The following is a 23997-nucleotide window of genomic DNA, read 5'->3' on the forward strand; positions in this document are numbered from 1 at the left end:
ACAAAAGTTAATCTGTACACTTATTCAACAAAGTTGTCCATTGAGATAACAAGGAGTCACATGTGAAAACAATAGGAAAAAGATGAATATATCACAGTAATGAATCAATTTCAGCGACAAGTGAGGGATGGCTCAGTGGTAAAGCACCTCCACCACCTAATCGTGGTCACCAGGTTCAGACCATTTGGAGGGGGCACTATAAATCCTGGGTGGGAAAAAAAAAAAAAAAAAAAAAAAAAAAAAAAAAAGAATCAATTTCAGCACTACTTCCAATCCAGAAAAGAAAAAGGCAGACCATTTGACGGGCACTAGGAAATTGCGGGCCACCATGTTGGTAAAGCGACTGCAGATGATTCCACTTGGCCTTACGTTTTATTGACAATTTACAAGCACAAGCATCCATCCAACTGGGCTAAACAAACTCCAGCCTCAGAATTTAGTAAAACAAATATCAAGACTAGGAAAAATTCAAAGAGGATGGCACCACCGGACAAATAGATTAGTGCGGTTGATATATCTGGAGAAAAGAAGAACACATAACAGCACTTGCAGCGTCATAATAGCCTTAGTTTATAAAAAGCCAACTCTACTTGCTATTCCGTTAACCCATTTTTCATCATCAATACTTAAAAACCTAACTAAACAAGACTCAAAAGTTTCAGTCTAGGAGGATAACCCGATCAAGTTTACAAGCACAGCCAATCTCAGCATCATTATAATAAACAAAACCGGAATTTCAAGACGAGCGTAAGCTAAACTCTTCTTAGGTTACAATGAAATGCCTTTGGATAATCTGGAAAACACTTTCCCTCGTGAAGCCAAATAATGCAAGTCCTTCCTTTCTTCACAAGAAAATAAAAGTTCATCTGCACGTTAATTAGTTATATCAAAAAAGGAAGTTGTCACCATGGAACCAATATGCCACTTTGCCAACAATTAAAATCAAAATATACAGTTATAGCTGAATTACACAGAAATTCAATCTGAACTAGCATTTCCTCCTAATGCTAGAACAAGAAACCTAGTTAATTGCATCTTTAAACAAAGGTCAAATGAAAACTATAACTGCAAAGTGCCTCCTAGATGAATGCTCAGTTGTCTAATTCTTCAAAGCATAGGAACATTTTTCGTTCAATAATACACTTCAAAATAAATCCATCCAGCTCCCACTTCAACTAGATGAATGCTCAGTTGTCTAATTCTTCAGCATTATTAGATGCAGCCCTGAATTGGTTGGTGTGTGGAGGAACTAATAGTATTACAACCTGCAGCATACTATACGGACTTGGGCTTGATCAATTTAGAGCAAGTTTTTTGCATACTTTGCAGGGCCCACAAAGAACTTATGCCCATTGCACAGCCATTTGATACGAGTATATCTTAAGCAAAATGAAATGTCTACATTACAAGAGACAAGACAGGAAGTTTTACTATCAACTCTACAAGGTCCTAGTCTTAACCACAGCAGGACAAATTTTTAGGTAACTGATGGAATTCTAAATATCAACTTCACTATTCCTTAACATAGAGTAAGACATTGAGTAAATACTTGAACAGTGGAATTTATCAAACATCAAAACAGATCACGTCATGAATCTTGTGGGAACAGAAATAGGGTAAAGGTTTTTCCATCTTTTCCCCCTTGCAGCTTTCTTTGTCGCATAAAACTTTTTCCAGCATCATTATCTTGATGCACCTAAGGTTTTTTAACCAAATATTAAAAACATTCTGTGTGCAACATAATAAAAAATACATATACGATGCAGGTACAAGGAGTACAAATGCAGTTTATCGATGGTCAAACAGAAAAATCAAGAGTACAGCAGATCCCAGTGGAGAAAATATGCAAACAGATGGAGATAACCCAAAAGCTACTGACACAAGAAAGCAGTACCATTCTTGGAAGAAAATAATTGCAATACCAACAAAAACATATTTGTCACCATAAAATTCGAAACAAATCCGGAAAATGCTTGTGAGAAGCAACAACTAAAGCCCATGCATTTTATTGCTGAGAAAGAAACTAGGTAAAAAAAATTACTCACGTTCTGTGATGCCGATCAGCTAATGCCCACTATAGAAGTGATTTGTAAGTTACTGAATTGTTGTAGTTTCATCATCATCCAAATTGAGCTGGTTGAGAGTAGCTAATCAGCTTTCTGACAAGTGGAATTAAGCTTATCAAAGCGATCTGAAGCTGTTCTGAGCTGTTCAAACGAATACTGACTTGTCCAGATCCCTTATTGTTAATGTTGACACGGCCAATCAAGTTTGTGTATCGTCCAATGGGTATCTGGGTTTGTGAGTTGCATCCGATAGCAAGATCTCCATGCCAGTCCATAACCGAGAGCCCCAAGGTTGAGAGGAAACGACCAAGAGGATAATCTTTGTCTCGCAGCGTCGCTTCCAAACTACCACCATAAGCAACATCACCACGGCCAAACATGGCTCCCCCAGACACGACCAATGATCCCCGTCGATTAAAAGTCAATTTGTCCTCAACTTTCACCCCACCTGTCATAACATCACCTAAGAGAGTTACTGAAAGACCAGCTGTCGCCTTATTCTTCCTATAATTGCAGAATCTGGTCTCACTGCGAAGAGTATAAGCTAGGTCTTTACCAACTGACTGCATATCAAAACCTAAAGAAGTTGCTTTTCCATTCCCATGCTTCACCGAACTTGCAAGTTCCATTTGAAGATTGGTGTCTTTTTTATCCTTTGAAACCTGACTGGACAAAGATATAGGGATCTTGTCTTTGACAACAAATAATCTTTCTACATTGATGCCCTCATAACCAACATCATGGTCCCAACCATTAGGTTCTAGGACAGGCCTCACAAGCCACTGATTTGAAGAATCGAGATATCGATATCTATGAGTTGGATTATCAGAATCAAATGAAGCAGGTAATGCCAAGTCTGGCATGGGTACTGGCACTGATGCTGCACCACCAGTCTCCTCATCTGCATTTTCGCTGGGATCAGTTGGTGGTAAATTTTCAGCTGCAGCTTGCATTTTCTTCATCATCTTCCGCCTCTTCCTCTCCTCCTTCAACTGCTTTTTCATAAAAAGCTTTTCCCTGTATTCTAACTCATCATTATATGCCTTCTTTTGCTCTTTGGACAACTTTGACAGCTGAGCTTTGGTCAAGCGTTTGAAAGGTGGCAGTTGATCATATTCTGATTCATCTTCTGACTCTGAAGACTCATCCAGATCATCATATAAAGCATCATCATCATCATCAAATTGCTCTGCTGGTAGTTTAACCTGTGGCCTTGACTGTAGAAGGGATGACAGCAGGAAAGGTAAAGGAGGGGATCTTGTTCTAGCAGCATAAGGCTGTCCTGGTGGGCTACTATCTTGTAATTTAAGCAACGTGTTTGCTTCAGCCAAAATTTTTGATGCAAATGATAGAAGTAACAAGTGAGGCCTCCAAACCTGTCCATTAGGCAACACCCTCTGTCCAGCCCTGTTAGTCCTGCATGCTGAATGATTTTCAACTAGCGAAACAGGATTCATAAGGCGCATATCTCCAGCAGCCTGACGTATTGCTTGCTGGACAACATGAGACCGCTGAGTTACAAACATGTCATAGCTTGTTACAGTACCATTAGGGCCTTCAGGTGGAGCTGATGCAGCATGCGTCAGAACAACTATGGCATTAAACCATATTGATGGTCCAAAAATATCAGTAATTGTCCTCAATAATGGCATATCACCATTATCTCTGCTCTGCATATCCAACCTGTCAAGATACAGAACAATATCTGGGGGCGTCTTCTTAATAAATCGTTTGACAGAATGAAGGATCTTCTCATTCTGGCGCTGGTCTGACCAGGAAGGCAGAAGCCCAGGAGTGTCAATTACCCGAACCTTGATTCCCTGCACAGTCCCAACAACATCCTGAACCTTTTTTGTCCCTATCTGGAAAGCATCAGTGCCAAACTTAACTTCGTCAAATATCGAATTTATGGTGGCACTTTTACCGACACCTGTTTTTCCAAGAACCATTATTGTGCAAGAGAAGTCCAGGGGTTCTTGTCCAGCTGCCTCAAGTTGCTCAGCCATAGCACTTGCACGATCAAAACTAAAAGCACCAACACGACCTCCACTTCTTCCCCGCAGCTGTTCAGCCAATCCCAATCTATACAAGACTTGGGCAACAACCACATTATGTGGAGTCTGCCCATTCCTGTGAGCTAGACGCAGAAACTTGACTCTTATCATCTGGAGCTTCTCACGTGTCTCATCATATTCATCAGCCTCTCCATTTGTGGATTCTTCAACAATCTGGTTTTGTGCAGGAGATGCTGTTCCATTTACACGAGGCTGCTGAACCACTCGGGGAGCAGGTTCCAACAGCGGGGCAGCACGACCGAGGCCAGCAGGTCGAACAGGTGCCGACACCCGAGTTGCAGATGCACTAGAAGATGACGGGTATTCCGTTGCAGATTTGGCTTCTGGCTGGGTAACCCTAGGCACACTTTGTTTTAGGTCCTCTACGACAACTGATTTCACCGATTCCTTCATTACAACTTTATCGACTCCAACACCTGCATCTTGAGAAACCTTCGAGACCTTCTCATGATCGACTCCAACACCTACGTCTTGAGAAACCTTCGAGACCTTCTCATGATTGTCATACGGTAACACTTCTGAAGATTTAGATATTTCATCATCTGCAGTAGTTTCAGTATGGTTCTCAGAAGCTGAAGTGCCAGAAACAGAAACATTTTTCTGCTCATTGGTCCTGTCATACAAATTTCCTGGTCCCACAGTAGGCGACTCGTTTGATTTCAGTCCTTGATGATCAGTAGCATCACCGCTCAGAATGTCTTTCTGTTCCACCATGTACCCCGGGGCTATTGGTTCTGGACCAGTTGATTCTTTTTCTGGCACTTCTGTCTTTAAGGGGGAGGTTCCTCCTTGTAGAGTAGAAACAGCGTCGTCGCCTGGACCATCTATCTGCTGTTCATCCCTATTACTACTGTTAACTGGTTCTGGACTACACACTGCTTTTTCTCCATCTAACTGTTGCTCTTCATCCTTATTACTAGCATTAACTGGTACTGTACTATGCACTGCTTTTACTTCATCTATCTGCTGCTCTTCATCCTTATTACTTCCTTTAATTGGTTCTGGACTACACACTGCTTTTACTCCATCTTTCAGCTGCTCTTCATCCTTATTACTTCCGTTAACTGGTTCTGGACTATCCACTGCTTTTACTCCATCTATCTGCTGCTCCTCATCCTTATTACTACCATTAACTGGTTCTGGACTAGGCATTGTTTTTTCTACATCTATCTGCTCTTCATTCATATTATAACCATTCATTCGTTCTGGACTAGGCCCTGCTTCTCCTTTGAGTTCATCACTTGGGTTCAAGCTTTCTCCGAGGTGACCATTAGTGGAAGCATCATTAGGGGAAATATTTTTCTGCTCTTCATCCTTAACATCAGTATATCTATCATCTTTCAGCACAGAGCCAGAACTAACTGTGACATTGTTTTGGACTTCATCGGTGTCCTGATGCCCAGCTCGCTGAACAGCAGATGTTTCAATCACATCAACATTCTTTTCCTCATGCAGCAAAGCATCTTTGTAAGAAAGAACCTGGTTCTGCAGAACATTATTACCCCCTTTTGCCTCATTAACATCCTGAGTGTCCAATTTTCCATGAACCTCTTGATCCTGTAGATCAGAATTTGTTTCCTTCGCATCATCATGACTTTGAGTTTCTCCCAAGTTCACATGATTGGAAACTCCCTCCTCAAATTCAGCTGGTTCACCTGACTTATCTTTCCTTTCATCCCGATTTGCTGAAGTTTCAGTTTCTACAGCAGCACCCAGATCAGCAACCTCAGCAATGTCATCTTTACCCTTCTCTACTATGATATTCTGCTCAACCACTTCTGTTTCATCCGTTGCTGCGATTTCCTGATAATTTTGCTTCTCAACTGACGGCTCCTGAGTCGAGTTATTATCTGCCTTCTGATTAGACTCATCATCAGCATGTTGTATCTCATGCAAAGCTTCAACTGCTTCCTCAAAGTTCTCAGCATCATCCCTTGACTCAGAGTTCCCATTGTCCTCAAGAGAACAATTAAGAACTCCATCTTCAACACCAACACCAGGAGTCTCTGGCTCTATTGCCTCCTCAAATACATCATCCCCTTCCGATTCCTTGGATACATGTAACCCCACAGCTGCTTTATCCTCCGGCTGCACTTCAACAATCTCATCTACCACACCATTCCTCTCCCCTATCCGGGCTTCGCCAAGTACTTCCTCGCCGTTTTCCATCACAAATAAACCTCAACAAAACCTAGATTCACATAACAAAATCAACAACAAAGAGAAAAATCAAACATGAAAGAATCCTTATCAGACAAAAAACAACAGTAGAAGGCAACCCAATCATGTAACTATCAGCAGTAAACAAAAATAAAGAAAAGAGCCCTAGCGCCCAAAAGACCCTTTTTTTAATAATGTAACTAAAAAACGATGTTGTGGTCTTTTGGGTACCCATAAAGCAATACAAACTGATTAAACCCCAAAAACCCAGTTAACTACAGTAAAATCTTAATACAGCTTAGAATGCCCCATAGAACTTTTTTCAAGAATTACAAATCAGCATTAAACAAAATCAAGGCGAAAAACCCAAGCACCCAAAGGACAACATTATCTATTCGGACCCATAAAGCAACCAAACAAATTAAAACCCATCAACCCAATTAACCATAGCAAAATGAGATCTTTAAATAGCATAGAGTACACATTAGTAGTCTTCTTAATTCTAATCAAATGAATTAGCACCCAGAAACCCAATTAACCATAGCAAAATGAGATCTTACAATATCTTAGCCTACACTTTAGAATACTCTTTAATTCTAATAAAACGAATTAAAACCCAGCAACCCAATTAACCATAACAAAATGAGATCTTACAATAGCTTAGACTACCACACTCGTACTCTGTTTAATTCTAATCAAATGAATTAAAACACAGAACCCCAATTAACCAAATAAAATGAGATCTCACAATAGCCTAAAGTACACGACTGGAATTAAATATCAGCAGCATGAGTCAAGCCAAAATGAACCCTAGCACCCAAAAGATTACATTTTCTACCCGAACCCGCAAGGCAAATATAAAAGGACTAAAACCCAGAAACTGAATTAACCACAGTAAAATCAGATCACAATAAAGCTCATATTACCCATTAGAACACTTTTTTAAGAACTAAAAACCCAGTAAAAACCTATAAAAGGTAGTAACAAAAGACAGAAACCCAATTAACCATAGTAAAATGAGATCTTATAATAGCTTAAACTACAGGACTAGAATTAAATATCAGCAGCAACAGTCAAGCCAAAATAAACCCTAGCACCAAAAGATTACCGAGCAAATACAAAATGACTAAAACCCAGAAAGTAAATTAACCACAGTAAAATCAGATCACAGTAAAGCTCATATTACCCATTAGAAACTTATTTGAAGAACTAAAAAACACAGTAAAAACTTATTACATGTAGTAACAAAAACAGTAAAAGTGAGAGTGAAAAAGTACCAGTCTATGTCGATGATGATGAAGATAGTGAAATGAAAAAAGGTATGGTTAAGATAGCGAAAAAGAGAGGATTTTTTCTTGAGTGCCTCAATTTGTGGAGAGGCAAAAAAGGGAAAAAGAGAAGAGTAGGTGAAGTTTTGAGAGGATAAGAGGGGTTTATCGACGGGTTAAAGGGTTTCAGATGGTTAGATGCAGCCTCGGTTTTGTCGTGCTAGAACCAGCACAGTGAAAATTCTTTATTTATCACGTGTTCTCTATCGTCACTCATATTTTGATTCATCTTGAACCAACTTTGAACATCTTTTTTAAAAAAAAAAAAAAATTGATATAATACTTATCACACTTTCTGTTCTTCTCAAAAAAAAAATAAAAAAAAAATTGAAACCTCTAATTAATTCACCACGTTTCGTGATGATTTAATTTTATATGTTGAAATATTCATTAGATCTTTTTCTATTTACATTATGACATTATGACGTGTTGGGTGGAGGGACATCAAAAATCATATATATATATATATATATATATATATATATATATATATACACCTCAAAAAAACTATGATATATTTTAAAAGACCTCAAAGGTAAAAAAGTAGTTCACTTGAGTGCTCATCAAGCCCAACACAATTTTTTTGGCCCATATATTTGTATTTTCGCATCGATACGCTATTAGGGACCTGGGACACGTGTCGTCATTAAAAACTTCGAAAAGCCATATATATACATCTCCTCAAACCACACTCATGGAATATATTGAGTATGTTGTTGTTGTATTCATTAAGTTTTAGTATTAGTTTTGGTATATGTCAAGAAAAAGTGACCCTTAGAACGATGAAATAAACAAAGCGAAGAGAAAAAATAATTTCTATTTTTCAATGTTGTAATCAAATTGAATTAACTAGTAAATCTTTCTTGCGCTTCGCGCGGTTAAGAAAGTAGAAACATAATTTTTAATTCATTAATTTTATTAGAATTAAAATTAATAATGTGAGTTCACTTCGAATAATAGTAAATCATATGGTCGAGAAATAATTATTCTTATCTTTTGCTACATATTATAAATCACTCAAAACCAACGATCTTATTATCTTGAATTGTTATTTTTGTACAATGTTTTTTGACATCCGAACTATATATTTTTATTGACAACATATATTTCTTTTATTTCCTTTATATTCTCCGATGACGACCGTATCACTCATACTTTGACTAAACCTTCTAAGTTTGGGCGCTTATCTTCAACTCTCTCTCTTTGATATATTTGATATCTTAATTTCTTGATTTATATGCATGTCTGTCACAAATTATTTCTAACCTTCCCAATAGAAGTAATGTGGACATCTATAGTATTTTTGTAGTTTATTGATACAGTAAAAAGAAAGGGAACAATGCTAAAAATAAATGAATAAATAAAACTAAGGAAAAACAAAAGGGAAATATAAATGTCAGAGGTCTCTTCACATATTTGATACCAAAGCATATGCGCTAGATTCAGCTTGTAACGGGGGAGAAAGGGGGGAAAAGAAATAACGATTTACATAAAAAAACAAAAAAAAAAAGTTATAGAAATTCAACATAATGTTTGGACATTAGTCTAGATAGAGTAAAAAAAAAAAAAATTACAGATGAATTTGGAATTCGAAAAGTTTTTTAACTGAATTTTTTTTCATTCACAAAATTTAAACTTTTTTTTTCAGTTTAAACGTATGTCCAAACATAACTCTGATTTTCATATAGTCTTTTCAAATTTTTTCAAACATCACTATTTTAATTTCCAAACGCCTACTAAATATGTCCAATCCAATATTACCGAAAATAATAAGTAGTGCGTATAACATTAACTTCCTCAAGAATTACAGGACATTATTGCCTTTTCCTAAATAATGATGCACATGACATTAACTTTCTCAAGAATCACAAGAGCTTCCTCATAAAGGAACTAAGTACATTTCGAGACAAACTAATCGCATTGCTAATTCATGTTTTTTTTTTCTCTTCAAGTAAAAGGGGGTCAAACTCTTGATAATAGAACTCGAAAGATATCAAAAGACTTTGATCGCAACGAAAACCTCGTATTTCTCCCTCGATCAAATTAGAATTTATAATAACAAATATGAAATCTACATTGTCCCTAAGTATTAATTATCAAAGAATGTGTGAACATAAGTAAAATGGAAGTAAATTTCCATGAAATTTTACATTATATCGTCGAGAGCCATCTCTAAACTATTACCTCAATTTTGAGTAAAGATAAGGATTTAACAATTCTCACAACCTAATTAGTGCTTTAACCAAAATATTAAATTAAATTTAACATGAATATGCTTGAAATGTCTAAGAAATGTCAAAGAATGACCCTTCCTAAATAGTGTAAAGAAAATTAAGAGAAAACAACAAGGGAAAGAAAGAAGATAACAGGAAATGAATGTTTTAAGAAAGACAAGTTTTATAAATTTTTTCGAATAGTCGTAAAAAATAGTGAAAATGAGAAAAAGAGAGAAGAAACGAGGCAAGGATTGTTTAGATAATCATTTAAAATGACACAATATATTTTGAAAGGGTGTTACCCATTCTTTTAAGGATATAACTATTTATCGTGAAAAGGTGTCGTAAACTCTTTTTAGTTTTATGACCTTTTTACCAGAGATCTTTATTTTTTACATATGAGAGATTTGAAAAAAATACATAAGAGATCTAAAAAAGTCATTTTCCTCTATTCAAATTGTAAGAGGTCAAAAGATCTTATTTCCACCAATTTTATTTTTTTTTGGAGAAATGAATTTTTGACCCTTTACAAGAAATCTTCATTTTTTTCACATAAGAGATCCGAAAAAGACAAGATCTTATTTGAAAAGATGTATTAGTTATTTTCTACACCTTATAAATAATACGTCCGCCATAGATTTCTAGCACTTAGGAAAAAAATTCTTGCAACATAAAAGTATGCATTCGTGCCTCTTTCTTTTTAGTAAAGCAGTCGAGAGATTAAAAGGGTTCTCCGGAAACTTTATTTGAGTGCACATTAGAAGAATCCTTGAGCGGTTCATTGTATCTTGGGAGTAGAACGTCACTTTGCTATTGACGCCGGGATAGTGACGGAAATATACTCTGAAGACAACGCCATCCATAGCATGCCTTGAACCGGGTTTTTCAACTTCAACTCTATCATATCTTTATTATTGTTAGCGGAAACGTAAAAAAGAAAGAACACAAGATTTAACGTGGTTGATCCAAATGATCCTTCCACCGAGAACGATTGCCTTTATATTATTAACAAAGGAAGGAGAGATTTTAAATAAAGAGAATTGCTATCTTATCTCTACTCACTACAATGTATTGTATGACTTTTGGGATACTGAATTGCCTCTCATTTGAAGTATAAAATGAAAGTGTGCATATGACCTCTTCAATTCTCCTCCAAATTTTAGCATTCTTTCGCTCCAAGCAACGATCAAGTATTTCCTCCAGCATTTTTTGGAAATAGAAAACCAATGATATTCTATCACATTGTGTGTCAAGTGTGTTTCAATCTGAAGAAGCTTGGTTTGAAGAATCAAACAATTTTCGAAATCTTCATTTTTTTCCTTGTAATGTGCAAACTTAGCGAGATCCGGACTATTGGTCAAAGATAGCGTTATCGTCTGTGATAACCTTCACGACCTTGATAGTTCATTTTCTTGAAATAATTCATGAAATCTTTAATTTTTAAAGATGAATAGCACCGACTATCACAATGGTTGAGATCATGCCACCAAATTTGACTCGTGGACAAAGCGACAATCGACCGCAAAGTCAATTTGAAAAGTAAAAATGTATCCATTTCAAGTCCCCCGCATATTTCCACATAACCTACACCTTATAAAGGTTAGATATCTAGATATCCATGACGCTTTCCTAATGCCTCTTTCCTGGCCGACATGTATCTTTACTACACTAGATTGAGCAATATCTCGGACGTGTGCAAATAACATACGTAATGCGACTAACCGTGCCGACATAAAAGTATGCTCCATTCTGACCGATGCATTTGTTCGAAAAGTTTAAATGCAAGTGAGCTAATTTTTAGTAACGTATGCATATTGAGAGATTCAATGTACCTTTCTACAACACCGTCTATTCTTGAAATCTCCATACCAAGAATTTTCTTTGCAAAAAGCTCTCCCAAATCCTTCATGTCAAATTCCTTACTTAAAGCTTTCTTTAAAGCATTTAATCTATGTTAATAAGCATATCATTAACATACAACAAGAATAAATTATCGAGTTACCGCACATCTTCAGGATACACAAACGTCTTTTTTATTCAAACCTTTTGTATCGTGCTTCAAACCATACAAAAAATACATGATCTTCTTTTCGCCAAACTAGAAATGGATCCAAAAGAGGAGACATCAAGAAAATGCTAGAGTGGTTGGTGAGAGAAAATCTTTTTCGACCAATTTCAACAATCTATCATATCTTTATTATTATTACTTTGCCTTTTTAAGTGTGAAGAGACTCATATTTTTTCTTCTTAATGTGATCTCTTCTTCTACAGCTATAAAAACGGGTTGACTGTACTAATGCTAAAAGTCCTTTATTCATGATGATAGAACATTTATACTTCACTACTTCCATTTGTTATTATATATCTCTTTACAATTAGCAAAAATTAAGGTTTCTTTTTACTCTATACTTCAACATTTATATATGATTCATTTATTAAAGGATTTTTTACACTATCGCTTAATGATTTATGAAGTGAACCCTTTTTGTGTCTGAGACGTAAATCATTAAACTCTTCCGCAAAATATCCACTTAAATAACCTGCGAGTTTGATTACTTTTGCTTTAAATAGCCTTGAAAAACGCACCCAAATGTTTGTGAGATACCTCTTCTGAACATGTAAAATTGGAGTAGCCTAACATTAGCTAAATACCTTTTTTATAGTTACTCAACCATCAATGTTGTCAAGCAGTATACTTATGTTGCAATGTGTAAAGGCCATCTTGAGGCATAGATAATTAAAGAACCTCACCTTCATAGTTCCTCCTTCGATACCCATCTTGTTCATCCGAGTTGGAATTTTTTTTTCCGCATGTTCTCGGATTCTATATATATATATATATATATACACTTTCGACTTAAAATGTGTAGACTTTTTACACCATTAAGAGACCCAATCTCATGTGCCAGATCTTGCCTTGTCATAACATAATATATATATATTATTAGATTAATATAATATTAGACCCAGGGAGTAATTTGTCATAGTTAGGTTACCTAAATGAAGGTATTTTTAATTATTCGAATGTCATATACAAAGTACAAGGTAGTATACATAACATTAACTTAAATCTTTTGTGGGCGGAGGATTCATATAATATAGATTAAGCCATAGTTGATTGATTGAATGAATAATTCTCGATATCACGATATCGTGAATCAGAAAATAACACGACTTTTTATTAATAAGAAACAGCCTCTTTGTTTGCATCCACATTTTAGCAGCGAATTTCGAGACTCAAGAGCAAGAAACAATATCTCCTTCAACTTTTGCAAGTTTTCATCACCCAATCAACATTTGGGTATATGATTTCAACTCGTTTATTTATTAATTCCTAATTCATTTAACTTGATCAAATTTTGTCAAAAACATCCATTTGTTACCTCTCATTGCGCATAGCACAATTCTCCTCCACTTCTTAACATTCTTTAGCAGTCTAGTTTAATATTTCAAGTTTGTAAAATCATCCAACACTAAGTTACCTATCACATAACAAAAAACCAACTCTTTCAATTATTATTCTTATTTGTTCTTCTTAATGTGTGATCTTCTCTAATAAAAACGGGTTGACTGTACTAATGCTAAAAGTGTTATTCATGATGCAGCAACATTTATACTTCACTACTTCCATTTGTTCTTATATACTTTTACAATTAGCAAAAAGTTTAAGGTTTCTTTATACTTCAACATTTATATATGATTCATCTTACTAGGATTTGTTGGCACATATTACACTATCGCTTAATGATTTATGAAGTGATTTACCCTTTTTGTGTCTCACCTAATATTTGATATCCACTTAAATAACCTGTGTTTGATTACTTTTGGAATATGCCTGGGTGTTTGTGAGATTCCTGAACATGTGAAGTTGGATAAAATGGTAGGTAGCTAAATACCTTATGGAGTTGGACCATCAATGTTGTCAAGCAGTATACTTATGCTGCAGTACTTGAGGCATAGGAACCCAACTATAATGTCCGAGTTTATGTTCTCTACATTGCTTAAAATGGGTAGACTTTTTATACCATTAAAGTAGATTAACATAATATATAAATTATTAGATTAACATAATATATAGATTAGTTATTTGTCATAGTTAGGTAAACTAAATGATGGTATTTTTTATTATTATATTAGTATACATAATATATAACTTAAATCTTTTGTGGGCGGAGGATTCATATAATATAGATTAAGCCATAGTTAATTGATTGAATGAGTAAGTGGGATTAGAAAGTAACACGACTATTAATAAGAAACAATCTCGTTGTTTGCATCCACATTTTAGCAGCGAGTCCAGTCAAGACTCAAGAGCAAGAAACCATATACTTTTGCAAGTTTTCATCACCCAATCAACATTTGGGTAGTTTAGCAACTCGTTTATTTATTAATTCAATTCATTTAACTTGCTCAAATTTTGTCAAAAACATCCATTTGTTACCCCTCATTTTAGCACAACTTATAAGAGCAGTCTAGTTTAATATTTTAAGCTTTGATCATTCTTGATTAATTTGACATAAATTTGCTCAACACGGAAGTTGAATTTCAAGTCCTGTACCTTAGAATTGTTCATCCCAACCACCCTCGTTACATCTTCGTTCACAATAGAACTCTTTCTTCATCGTTTCTCATGGGCCGAGGAGATGAATGTGGGGCAATTTGCAGGATTGTCCTCCGCTAGGGGTGGTCTTTAGTTTTTATCCCTCAAATTAGTGGTCTTTATCTTTTGTCCTTCGCTAAAAATCTCTTTGGCTCAACCTCCCCAAATTTTTTAAAAAATTAGAAGTAGAGTTTAGATTCGCAAGACAGAGTTTTGGCCTTAAGACAGAATTTGCAAAATTTTGCCTTGCGAATCCAAACATCTGCCTTGAGATTTTTTTTTTTTTTTTTACCGAAATTTGTGTCAATCCATACCCTCGGGGTACAGGCGAAGCCAAAACTTAAAGACCACCAATTTGAAGGACAAAACTTAAAGACCACCCCAATGAAGGACGGTCCGCGCAAAAAAATGATGAATGTGACCAGACCATAAAGATGGGCCGGGAAGCCCAGATTTCCATTTTGAAAGAGAGAGTTCATAGGCTTACACATACACAATATATGTCCTTACAAACATATCCAGGTTTATGAACACAAAAAAAATATTGAAACTGATATGTCAAAAAATCAATTAGATTTAGCCATAAGAATATTTGAATGAACGAATATTTGAGTCAACAAAATAATCACAATGATCTATGAAGTGATTGAGGAGAGGACCCTCTATCTGCAGCAAGGAGGTGTTAAAGATACCAAGAGTTTGCTATTGTTATTGTTAAATATAGGTAGTCCGGTATGATTTCATGTGACCAGTTACGATTTGAATACGAAAGATGGCCTTGGAAAGATTTCTTGTTTTTTTATTTACTAATCTTTTGAATTATATTTTAGTCTTCTGGGAAAAGAGTCACTATAACTAAAAGAAGTAAAATGAGAATGATGTCTCCCCAGCTTCCTCTACTAATTGTTACATAAAGAAACATGTACACGTTAATTTCAAGTCCATGTTTTTTCCATGATCAAATTATTAGCCATATCCTATTAACTTCATGAATCTCGTTGATCTGAAGAGATATTAAGAAGCTTTGGGTCAACGATCTTTAAACAATATACATTTTTTTTTTTAGTTTAAGTTCCAAGCATCGGTGATATAAAAATATTTGTACAATCCAGTTATTTAAGATAAATGATAATCAAACTTGTTATAACGTGAATCCTCACCTTTTTTAAGTGGCAGATCTATTCCACCTGCTACACGTTTTAATACATGACTTCAATATTTCTAGAATTGCACTCAAGGCTGTGAATAATATATCATAATTGTTGCCTTATTGGTTGTTGAAACTTCTTAGATAATTCTCAGATTCCGTAATTTCATTCATTCACGTTTGCCCATTTGGCACATCCTGGTTAGTCTGGGGGCCACATGAATTAAATTCAACCCAACAATATAAAATTGGAGGACAAAAGCTACATGTTAGACAAAATATAATTAACAATTGTGACTTTCTAAGTCTATACCAATAATTCCACCGAAGCCGGCCCCTCAGTATCTAATAAAAATGGACCAACCCAGATCTAAAATATGTCAAGACAATACACGACTATTAAAAATATTGAGAAGGAAGTTTCTTTATTTTGTCAGAATAATTGAACAAAGTTTCTTCTCCGCATTGAAAAGGCGTTATGATAATGCATATATAGTAAACGCAGAAAAACTTCATCCTCTCCAACTACAAACATCAGAGAGAGAAAAAAAAAATCCAGAAGAAGAGGAGAACTGCAAAATTACTGCTCTTTCTTCTTCTTCTTGAGGTATTGTGAAAATGGGTTCTTGTTTTTCTAAACAGCTTCAACGAAGAAAAGCAATCCGTACTCAGAAGAAACTTCTTTGTGATCTCAAGGAAAAAGATAGCACCGATTTCCCTGGTTCTGATTATTGCGTAGATGACAGGAAAAATTGGATGTCAACACTCACCCCGGATAAACTCCACGTGAATAAGATAATTTGGCCTGGTACACATGATTCAGCGACTAACAAGATAGGGATCCCATTTATTTCCCGCCCTTTCGCCCGAACCCAATCTCTCTCTATTTACAAACAGCTGGTAATATTTGTCTGCTCTAATATCATGTTAAATTGTGTGATCATCTCGAGTATATGTTTATTTACTTATTCTGTTTTTGACAGGCGATGGGCGCCCGTGTTCTTGATATCAGAGTTCAAAAGGATGGTCGTGTCTGTCATGGCATCCTAACTTCTTACAAAGTTGATGTTGTCATCAACGATGTCAAGAAATTCTTGTCGGAGACTCAATCGGAGATCATCATTCTCGAGATTCGAACAGAGTTCGGACACGATGATCCACCGGAATTCGACAAGTACTTGGAGGATAAGTTGGGGGAATTTCTTATCCACCAAGATGACTCTGTTTTCAACAAGACAGTGGCAGAGTTATTGCCAAAGAGAGTAATATGCGTGTGGAAACCAAGAAAATCTCCTGAGCCAAAACATGGTAGTTCATTGTGGAGTGCTAGGTATTTGAAGGACAACTGGGTTGACACTGATTTGCCTGAAACAAAATTTGAGAGCAATATGAAACATTTGAGTGAGCAGCAACCGGTGACATCCCGGAAATATTTTTACAGGGTGGAGAATACGGTGACGCCTCAGGCGGATAATCCGGTGGTGTGTGTGAAACCGGTGACGAATCGGATTCGTCCATATGCAAGGTTGTTTATAAAGGAGAGTATTTCTCGAGGTTATGGTGATCGGTTACAAATATATTCAACTGATTTCATTGATGAAGATTTTGTGGATGCTTGTATTGGGCTAACAAATGCAAGGATTGAAGGCAAGCTATGAAGCGAAGGTCTTACACATTTGCTTCAAGAATTTGAGAATTACCAGTTGTGTGTAATTGTTCAGTGTACTCATCTCATCAGGTTCGTTTGTGTATTGTTTAGTTACCACTTGTTACTTTGTAAAAATTATTTGATTTGGAATTTGAGATTCTACATGTACGTAATTCAATTGTGTGTAAACTAAATTATAGGTAAGTTGTACCCAATTCCACATTGTTTGGAAATCCATGTACCTTTCTATTTTAATTACACTGGCAGTTTTCATTATCAGATTACTCTAGAATAAGTAACATTAGTATTCTGAAAAATAAGACTGATCATCCGATACAAGAAGCAAAAATACGCTCACAATGTAAATATTCTTCACCATCCAAACACTTACAAGTGCCTATTATATTACTGCAACAGCAAGAAGTGTGGTGCCGACAACTCTACAACTTGGATTAGTGTCAATGTATATAAGTTAAATACAAAACATAAGAAAAGCAATATCCCAAAAATCCCTCAAAGTATGGAAAGAACTGCGTAATATATGCAAGTTTCTCCAAAAGGAAAACATTTCCTGTGATGTCGTTACTGAATCGTAGCCTTTTAAGAATTCCCGGTTTAGGTTAGTTTATAACTTCACCTTGATAATAAAAATTCAGATAACTCTCAATGAATTCCCGGTTTAGGTTAGTTCATAACTTCACCTTGATAATAAAAATTCAGATAACTCTCAATAAGTGTTAGGCTCTCCGCCTGAATTTTAGAACAATGGCAATGAGATTGAACCAGTCCAACAATAGTAGTTTCTTGTCATTTTCCAACTAAATAAACAAAACAAAACAAAACAAAAAAAATGTAACATGCAGCAGCTTCTGCCGTGCGTCAAAATCCCATCCACATATATAGGGCCAGAAGAAGATTATTTAAAAGCAAAAATGGCTATCATTGACATAAATGATGAAGGTGAGGTGATAAGAGTGACTGACGGCCATTGCTATCCACTAACCCAAATGAGTAATGCATGAAAAATGAGTATATCTGAAGAGACACTTAGCTGCTTTCATTACAAATATTCTTTTAGCTATACCGTCATTTCCACAGAAGATTAGCAAAATATATATATAAATAAATGGAACACATGAGATCTTTGGTATGTTCATTTCCTCTTTAGCTGTCACCCCACCTAACCACAGTTTACAACTAGGCAGTCGCTTTTACCACGCTGGGTAAATGAACATATCAACATCTTGAAAGCGATATATTATACATTGTCCATGATTTTGTCAACCAGAAAACTACTTTTGGGCAGCAAACTTCATGAAACCGGATGGAATTTATCAAAAGTTTTGACAACTTCAAGGTGATACCTTTTACCGACAACAATTATGCCATTACAAATTTATGCTTCCGTCAATAGTAATATACAAATAGGAAACAAGGGGATTACAACAATACTAGACAACATACACATATGTAACGTATAAGTCACAGTTTTTAATGATTAACCCATGGTTGCAAGACTATTTTCTGTTCCTAGATGAGGAAACTTTAACGTCTACCTTTTTCAACTACTGCAAAATCAAACGAAGTGCCACTGCTAACAGGAGAAAATCTAAAACAGAAATAACAGCGGCTAAAAGTAAATGAAAGTATCCCTTTACAGATTAATTTTGCCTTATGTAACTTATCAACTCAATGCATGGTATTTAAAATGAGGTCGCGAACTCAGTAGAATCAATTACACACATTCTTGAAGAATACACTTAAATCATTCTATATGTATCTTAACATCAAAGCAATTAAAGAGAGATGGAGAGAGGGAAAGAAGGGAACACTGGGTCTAGCTGTTACAAATTCCTCATTAGATATCTCACATTTACAAAGTAGATCTAAGTTTAGAAAATTCTTTATTTAAGAGACCGAACATATGGGGAAGTTCATTGATCATATGGACTCTGTAAGACTTTATATATACCACTTTGGCAATACAATAAAATGAAAGATTATCTTATACTCTCTCAGCATTTGTTCACCAGGTATTTTGCAAATGCATACAAACAGACAAAAGCTAAGTGAGAGGTTTTGGACAACCTGGGATAGGGCTCCCTTGCTGTTATGAACATCAGCTAACCAGAACTGTTCTTCGTAGGTGCTCCAAAACCTTTAAAACCAACAGCAAGTCATGGTAAGTAAACATGTTAAAAGGATCGTGAAGAGTAGTAAAGAAACACGTAGATATAGTCAAAAACCCATATCCAAAGGCCTATTTTCCATCAACTGCCAACAGATGGTTGACAGCTATGTGAGGAAAAAATATTTAAAAAGCTTCCTAAAAGATGAGAATTCAAGATGTAATTTTGAGTACGTTCTCAGAATATCTAAAGTATAATACAATGATAATCCATAGTGCATGTGGTTTTAAATACACTGCAACAGGAAAAGGTTCCGATTGATAGGTAATAGTTAACAGAAGATTTCAGAGCAGTGTAACACATCAGTGTAAAAGCTTTTTCTTTATAAGGACATCAAAGTATAAAGTTATAGCCTTGCATATATGTTTTCTTCATTATGGTTGCTCTTACCTCCCAAATATTTGAACTCTAAACCATATTTCTCACAATTGCTTGGTCCTTCATCAAATTCTTCCTCAGCAGATATTTGCACCCCACATTGACTTTTCTGACTTCAATCAATTAAGAGATATGAGGATTACTTTGATAGTTTTCTCTGCGCAGTCAATAGTTACATCCACGATATCTGTTAAACAGCAGTAACATAACTGTATTTCAGTTTCCCAATTTTTATTCGATTTGAATTATAGAATCTGAGCAATTATAAGAATTAAGGGCAAGAATGAAAAATGGAAGGGAGAGACTAGAGCAAAACAAACTTCAACCTAGAAGAGATGCACCATGAATATTATTTGATAGGTTTGGAAAATGGGACAAACTGTCTGTGAGGGATCCACCTACATAAGAAATAAGTTCACCACACATGCTCTGGATTAACAGCACATGAACTGTTCATATCAACAAAATGTTCTGCGTGTGCATCTCAATATCTTACTTGATAACACATGGACTTCTTTTCCTTTTCCACTTTTGAAAGGCCACATTCCAGTTAGCTGGTGACTAGAGTCATTTGTCAAAAGAAGTCGAAAGACTCTTAACTTTGAAGATGGAATCAAGCTGCAGATTTTGCAATTAGAAATGATGCTACAGATGTGATTTTCTTTAATTCAACTAGTTTAAAAAATTGTCATAGTTCAACCCCATACTTTGACCGACATCATGACAGTGCCCCCAACAACAACAACAACATACCCAGTGAAATCCCACAGTATGGGGTCTGGGGAGGGTAAAATGTACGCAGACCTTACCTCCATCTCGGAAGATAGAGAGGCTATTTCCGAAAGACCCTCGGCTTAAGAGAAAACATGACGAGAAAGGTCAAATAAGCACAAACAGTTCAAAGCAATACGAAAATGAAACTAACGAAAGTGAAAAATCCATGATAAAGCAGTCTGAGAAAAAAGAAGCAGTAGCTACCACAGATAAATACGATAATTGTGGTACAAGGAACAACATGTAGTTGCACGAATCAATGGACAAGAAAATGAAGATCAAAACTGCGACTACTAGCACGACGGGATACGTGGGACTACCTACTAGTCTTCTACCCTAATCTAAGTCCTCCATAGCCTCCTATCTATGGTCATGTCCTCCTACTTAGGCAGCATAAGAATCAGTAGGTTGAAAGCAACACCTTTGTGTCAATTTACGCGCCTTCACCATTGTATAATGAAACTCATAAACCAATAAACATAAAAGAATATGCAAGGCGAACAGTACACCACCGCACAAACACGTACTTCATGCTTCCTGTGCTCCATTTTATGCATCATTTTTTAGTACTGACTTATCTAAGACATAACAACTTCTTCAGATAACAAAGTTTTCTTTGCAAGATTTGATCTTGTCTTACTATATTACCAAAAAGGCACGACCAAGTTTAGTACTACCCAGAGTAGTTTTAATTATGTACTCGCGTCCATTATCTATCTATCAATCAATCAACTAAGCCTCAATCCTATATCAATTGAGCTCGGCTGTGTGAATCTTCTATACCCCATTCAACTATTTAGGTATTTATCATTAAAATACTAAACAATTTGCCTACACTTATATTGTATAGAAACTAGATGATTGCATATATAAAACCTTTCTTTTGATCATATTCTACACGAATCAGTGCATTTAAAGGTCTACATCGAAAATATGGCCAGATCATCTTAGGGAACCTCTAATTTTATCATCTAAGCATGATACTTGTATTCCCTGTCGGATTAAATCATTTCTAGTTATAACCATCTTATATGACCATACATCCATCTTTTTCCTCTTTTTTTTTTTAATTTTTTTTTATTTTATGACAAGGAAACTCGCAGCCGCTACATTTTAGGTGCGCACAGAGTAAACCTTGCTCCATGTAGTCCGCAAACCACACAATAGGGGTAAACCGCACTAGGCAAGCCCCGTGCGATGAGCTCGACTAAGAAAGCATGCAGGGGGTTTGAAACCTACGACCCCCCATTTGGGAGATCTCCTGCTCAACCAACTCAGCCACCCTTGGGGGTTACATCCATCTAAAAATTTGCGTTTTCACAACATTTCATCGATTGGTATGTTGGACCTTAGAGGGCTAACGTTCACAAAAATATAGAATTGTTGGTCTCATGACTCATGCATTCACTTTCAGTATACAATAAAAACTTAAGTCTTTAATGATCGTGTCACATCAAATGAGGCCAGAAAATGGGGCTGACCAATTAATAACTACGAAGATACGGCCCTTTGGCCTAACTCAGCCCAAAACCTAGCTGATGAGGGGAGGTTTGTCCAAGGCCATATAGATGGACCGCAACTCATCCCCTCAAACAATGTGGGACTTAACACTTCCCCACATGCTCAAGTTTCAACTAGAGTGTCGATTATGGGGCGCAACATTGAGAAACGCAACAACAAGGATGATGAGTTTGGTTCTATACCATGTTAATCTCATTTTATTCAGTCAAAACACGTCCTGGAAAGTGAATTTACAGAGAATGTTAGAACTTGTAGTCGCAGTCATTGAACAATTTGCTGCTTTCTATTCTGATTAATCAGGGTATAAATTTCTAAAGCTTTAATTACTCCACCAACTGCTTATGCTAGACATTCGGCGATCCAACAAACAAAATAATACTCCCTCTGTTTCAATTTGCTGCCAAAATGAATTAACATTTGGAAACAAATTCACTTTATGAATGATTTATACCACATAAAACAACTTCCTCCTTCTTAAATATTATGTCCAGTCAAATTGGTTCATATAAATTGAAATATTGAGGTCCACAAGGAAGAGAGAAATAATAGATTACACAGTTACCTATTAAGGCAGTGATCACGGTGAAGCAAAACTTGGGTCCAGTCTCATTCTACTAAAGCACAAAATTTCGAGCCTGTATGTACTGGTCCAAGTACTAGTTTCATGAGCTAAGGCCGAGCCTATACTGGTCCAAGTACTAGTTGCGAGTACATTGTGCCCTTGCAATTCATTTGCCCCAATCTGAACTCTCAACGACTTAACAGATAAAAGTTGGGTTTCCTTAGAGGAACACGGCCTACTTTTTGAAACTCATCCAGCCCATATCCACAGTCCTCTTTGGGCTGTGAATTGTGCATCTTGCGCTCTCTTTTGTTGGGCTTTAGCTTTGAATTTGTATTGTTGGATGTACTCGCATGTCAACCAGGAGGGAAATTCCTTGTACATGTTGAAATGAGCTTAAGATTCATGTAGCGGACCTTAAGTTGTTTGAAATTGTGTGTTATTGTTGTTGCACCTACTAAAAAGAAACAAAAGGTATCTCCTCCGTGTGGTATTGTACAACGAACCTTGATTGTGACAAAATTTGAAAGGTTAATATGATTTATATGTGTATTACTGGCAATGGAAGAAAAATCAAAATAAATTTTTTGATAAAGAAAAGAACACATTACGGATTAAAAATTCAATTTTGAACTTTGTGAAAACCATATGAAATGATAATAATAATAACGTTAAAATTTTTGGTACATCCCCCAAAATGAAAGACTAAAATAAGAATTAGAACATATGCTCTGATCTATTTAAGTTTACTCATCTCCTTGATGCTTCTACCGATAAGTTGACAGCCGCAATTAGGGGTGTTCATGATCCGGTTTGACTTGGTTTTTGATTAAAACCAAACCAAACCAATTAAATCGATTTTTTCTAATATTCAAACCAAACCAAACCATTATAGTATAAATTCTATCGATCTCGATTTTGTCGGTTTGATTCGGTTTTTTGCGGTTTTTTTGGGATTTAAGAATGTATTAATACAAAAAACCTTTGAATCAAATGGTAACTAAATACATCTTTGACCGTGATCCATACAAATCTAAGAATCTTAATTAATTCATTAACTTTATTTAGGTATAGGCCTAAGATTATGGGTACATGAATTACAGAAACATAACATCTACCTTTCGTGATTCTAGTTACCTCCCTACATATAACCTTTTGATATTACGCAGCCCCTCCGAAATTTTTGTTAACTAGACTCATCGTGTTTATGAAGCATTGAGAAGAAATCACATAAGTTAAAACGGAAAATGATAAACAGAAAGATAAATCATCTACCCAAACTTTTTAAATTCCAATTGCCATTTTCTTCCCTTTAATTTGTTACGGATAAAAT

At 35.8% G+C, this 23997-nt stretch overlaps 2 protein-coding genes and 1 long non-coding RNA gene across 4 annotated transcripts; 1 reads left to right on the forward strand and 2 right to left on the reverse strand.

Moving 5' to 3' along the window:
* Window positions 1–594: 594 nt before the first annotated feature.
* Window positions 595–7762, reverse strand: LOC132065127 (translocase of chloroplast 120, chloroplastic-like). Of its 2 annotated transcripts, XM_059458379.1 has the most exons (4): window positions 7579–7762; window positions 4622–6332; window positions 2046–4573; window positions 595–866 (listed from the first exon to the last, which is right to left on the reverse strand). In XM_059458379.1, exons 2-3 carry the CDS (start codon window positions 6308–6310, stop codon window positions 2120–2122), a joined length of 4143 nt encoding a protein of 1380 aa, XP_059314362.1. In that variant the 5' UTR covers window positions 6311–6332; window positions 7579–7762; the 3' UTR covers window positions 595–866; window positions 2046–2119. The 2 variants fall into 2 exon arrangements, with proteins under 2 accessions (XP_059314362.1, XP_059314361.1); XM_059458378.1 differs by having other exon boundaries at window positions 2046–6332.
* Window positions 7763–16060: 8298 nt separating this feature from the next.
* LOC132065128 (uncharacterized) lies at window positions 16061–17519 on the forward strand. The gene is made up of 2 exons (XM_059458380.1): window positions 16061–16492; window positions 16576–17519. The coding sequence occupies exons 1-2, from the start codon at window positions 16211–16213 to the stop codon at window positions 17248–17250; spliced, it is 957 nt and encodes a 318-aa protein (XP_059314363.1). The 5' UTR covers window positions 16061–16210; the 3' UTR covers window positions 17251–17519.
* A 1386-nt stretch (window positions 17520–18905) lies between these two features.
* On the reverse strand, window positions 18906–22764 carry LOC132065129 (uncharacterized). Its single transcript, XR_009416686.1, has 3 exons — window positions 22665–22764; window positions 19820–19994; window positions 18906–19398 (listed from the first exon to the last, which is right to left on the reverse strand). It is a non-coding gene; the product is annotated as an uncharacterized LOC132065129 (long non-coding RNA).
* Window positions 22765–23997: the final 1233 nt, after the last annotated feature.

The sequence above is a fragment of the Lycium ferocissimum genome, chromosome 7 (assembly GCF_029784015.1).
Source record: "Lycium ferocissimum isolate CSIRO_LF1 chromosome 7, AGI_CSIRO_Lferr_CH_V1, whole genome shotgun sequence".
Lineage (NCBI taxonomy): Eukaryota > Viridiplantae > Streptophyta > Magnoliopsida > Solanales > Solanaceae > Lycium > Lycium ferocissimum.